The sequence below is a fragment of the Poecilia reticulata genome, linkage group LG4 (genome assembly GCF_000633615.1).
Source record: "Poecilia reticulata strain Guanapo linkage group LG4, Guppy_female_1.0+MT, whole genome shotgun sequence".
Lineage (NCBI taxonomy): Eukaryota > Metazoa > Chordata > Actinopteri > Cyprinodontiformes > Poeciliidae > Poecilia > Poecilia reticulata.
In genome coordinates, this window is record NC_024334.1 from 5,537,956 (window position 1) to 5,540,537 (window position 2,582).

General features: G+C 58.2%; 1 protein-coding gene across 1 annotated transcript in view; it reads left to right on the forward strand.

Moving 5' to 3' along the window:
* Nucleotides 1-2,582, forward strand: part of frem1b (Fras1 related extracellular matrix 1b) — a 47,119-nt gene that overhangs the window by 31,662 nt on the left and 12,875 nt on the right. The window contains exons 26-31 of the mRNA XM_017304249.1: nucleotides 312-513; nucleotides 920-1,064; nucleotides 1,144-1,273; nucleotides 1,596-1,668; nucleotides 1,743-1,892; nucleotides 2,145-2,449. Of these exons, the coding sequence (XP_017159738.1) occupies nucleotides 312-513; nucleotides 920-1,064; nucleotides 1,144-1,273; nucleotides 1,596-1,668; nucleotides 1,743-1,892; nucleotides 2,145-2,449 (1,005 nt within the window). The remainder of the gene's footprint in view (nucleotides 1-311; nucleotides 514-919; nucleotides 1,065-1,143; nucleotides 1,274-1,595; nucleotides 1,669-1,742; nucleotides 1,893-2,144; nucleotides 2,450-2,582) is intronic.

Here is a 2,582-nt window from a genome sequence, read left to right on the forward strand (position 1 = left end):
AGATCCCTCCATACATCAAACATCTCCCTGATCAGGATATTTGGATCTTTTTGTTTCTTACAGCTTGTTGTAGCATAATTAGCGATTGTGTTCCAACCTAGAACTCCTTCGCTAAACGAGACGATGGGTCAAATACCGTTTTTAAGAACTTTCTGTAACTGATTCTGTTTTTTCATTCTGGAGTTTTGTTGAAAACGGATCCAGAAATCAGAAGAACTCAAGCTGAGCTCTGCACTGGAGGCATGGAGTCCAGTCGGTGCTGGTCCCGGTCTTTTGGGTTCCTGGTTGACCCATGTCTCTTCTGGACCCAGGTGGAACAGGTGGACCGGGCCGCTCCCAGTCTGGACTGCCTGGAGAGCCCCAGTACCGTGACGGACCTCGGCGCCGGCCGCTATGGCATCTTCATCACCAGCAGACACCTGCGGGGCTCGGACCCGGACAGCCCAGCAGAACTCCTGGAGTTCTCCATCATCACGCCGCCTCAGTTCGGATCCTTGGAGAATGCAGCCACAGGTAGAACCAGAGGTTTAGCAGCGGGTCAGAACCTCCTTTTCTGGTCCGTTTCTCCTCCTGTCTTTAACTCAGTCAGCACCAGAACGCACTGGGCCCCGTGTTACCCCTATGGGTCCAACAGCTAGAACCCGTCCGGCGTCGGGCAACGGCATGGGGCCACAGCATGGGGTCATGGCGTCGGGCAACGGCATGGGGCCACAGCATGGGGTCATGGCGTCGGGCCACAGCATGGGGTCACGGCGTCGGGTCTTGGCGTCGGGTCATGGCGCCGGGTCCTGGCGTCGGGTCTTGGCGTCGGGTCCTGGCGTCACGTCACAGCATGGGGTCACGGCGTCGGGTTCTGGCGTCGGGTCTCGGCGCCGGCTCTTGGCGTCGGGCCCCAGGTTATCCCCTCCTCGTCCTGCAGGGTCCGCCATCAGCCAGCGTTTCACCCAGCGCGATCTGGACCGGCGCTCCGTCCTCTACATCGTACCGATTGATGTGGATGTGACGGCCGACGGGTTCTGGTTCCGACTCGTGGACCCGGCAGGAAATGGAGCTCCACCTCACAGGTAGGTGTCCGCTCCAGTCACGTGACTCAGTACCTGTTGGTTTGGGTCCCAGACTCTGGTTCTGGTTCCGGTCCTGCAGGCTGGAGCTGTTCTGGTCCCGGGTCCAGTTGTCAGCCAGCTGCTACAGAACTTGCGAGACTTCTGGAACTTTGCAGATCCAGATCCAACGTGCTGGGCGGAGCGCCGACCCGGCTTACGTTTCCATCCAGGTGAGTCCAGGTTGGAACGAATCGGATAAACTATCAAACCAGAACCAATCTGAGCAGATCAAAGGTTTACCCACAGAGGTCAGAACTTACCAGGTTCTACAGGGTTCAGCCCCACAGTCCAGTTCCACGTTTTCCCAGCGTGTTGGACTGAACCCGGTTCTGACTGGACCTTGAAACTCGGAAGCTCCTGTGGTCCAGATGATCCCGGTAGAACCAGCTGCTGGGTCTTCAGGAAGTTTACTCCTCCAGCAGAGTTCTGATGGAAACCGGATCGGATCAGGACTAATTTGAATAACTGAGCAGAGCTTTGCTTGCTGCGCAGGTGGAGGAAGGATCGGCCAAAGCCGGCCGGGATTTCACCCACAGCTCAGCCGCTCTGATCCAGTTCGACACAGGTCAGGTCCAACGCCGGTTCTCCGTCCTGATTGGTCCACTGCCAGTCTGATGCGTTACATCCTGTTGGCTCCAGGTGTGAACGTAAAAACCTGGAGCGTCTTCCCGTTGGACGACGGCCTGGAGGAGAACCACGAGGCCTTCAGCGTCACTCTGAGGAACCCTCAGAACGCCGTCATGGGTCAGAGAAACACCGCCGCCGTGGAGATCCTTGACCCCCGCTCAGGTGAGTGCAGAGGCCATTTCTGTTTTGGTCTGTAGGTTGAGCTGTAGGGGGAGCCGTCGGGCTGTAGGGGGAGCCGTCGGCCAGTAGGGGGAGCCGTCGGGTTGTAGGGGGAGCCGTCGGGCTGTAGGGGGAGCCGTCAGCCTGTCTACAGTTAGTTACCTGGGCGATGAACTGATGATGAACCAAGTGCTACAGTTTCAGGTGAAAGCTTCACCTCCTCTCTGAATTGGTTCCCTGATCTCCGTCTGCCAGGACGCTGCAACCCAGAAGACCTAAAGGTAGAGCCTCCTCCTCTTCCTCAACCGGAGGAGGATGAAGACCCAGTGACCGATATTGAGGCAGAGCTTCTTTGGGAGAAACAGCCCCTCCCTCCCAGAGGAGACGTCCCGGAGCGCCGGCCCTCCCTGGACGAGACGGAGCCGCAGGACCAGGCGCTACCTGGAGACACACACAGCTCTGAGGGAGCACGCACTGGGAGCACCGGGAACGCTGGGAGCACCGGGAATGCTGGGAGCACTGGGAGCACTGGGAACGCTGGGAGCTCTGGTATACAGCAGGTGGGTGTTGCCTAAAGCGTCTGAACTCATCAGGACGTCCAGATGTCCTTCAGTAGGACCAGGATCTGCTGACTCCACAGTCAGGTGGTTTCAGAGACACGTCTGGTCTGAAAGGGGAAGCTGGTTCTGATCC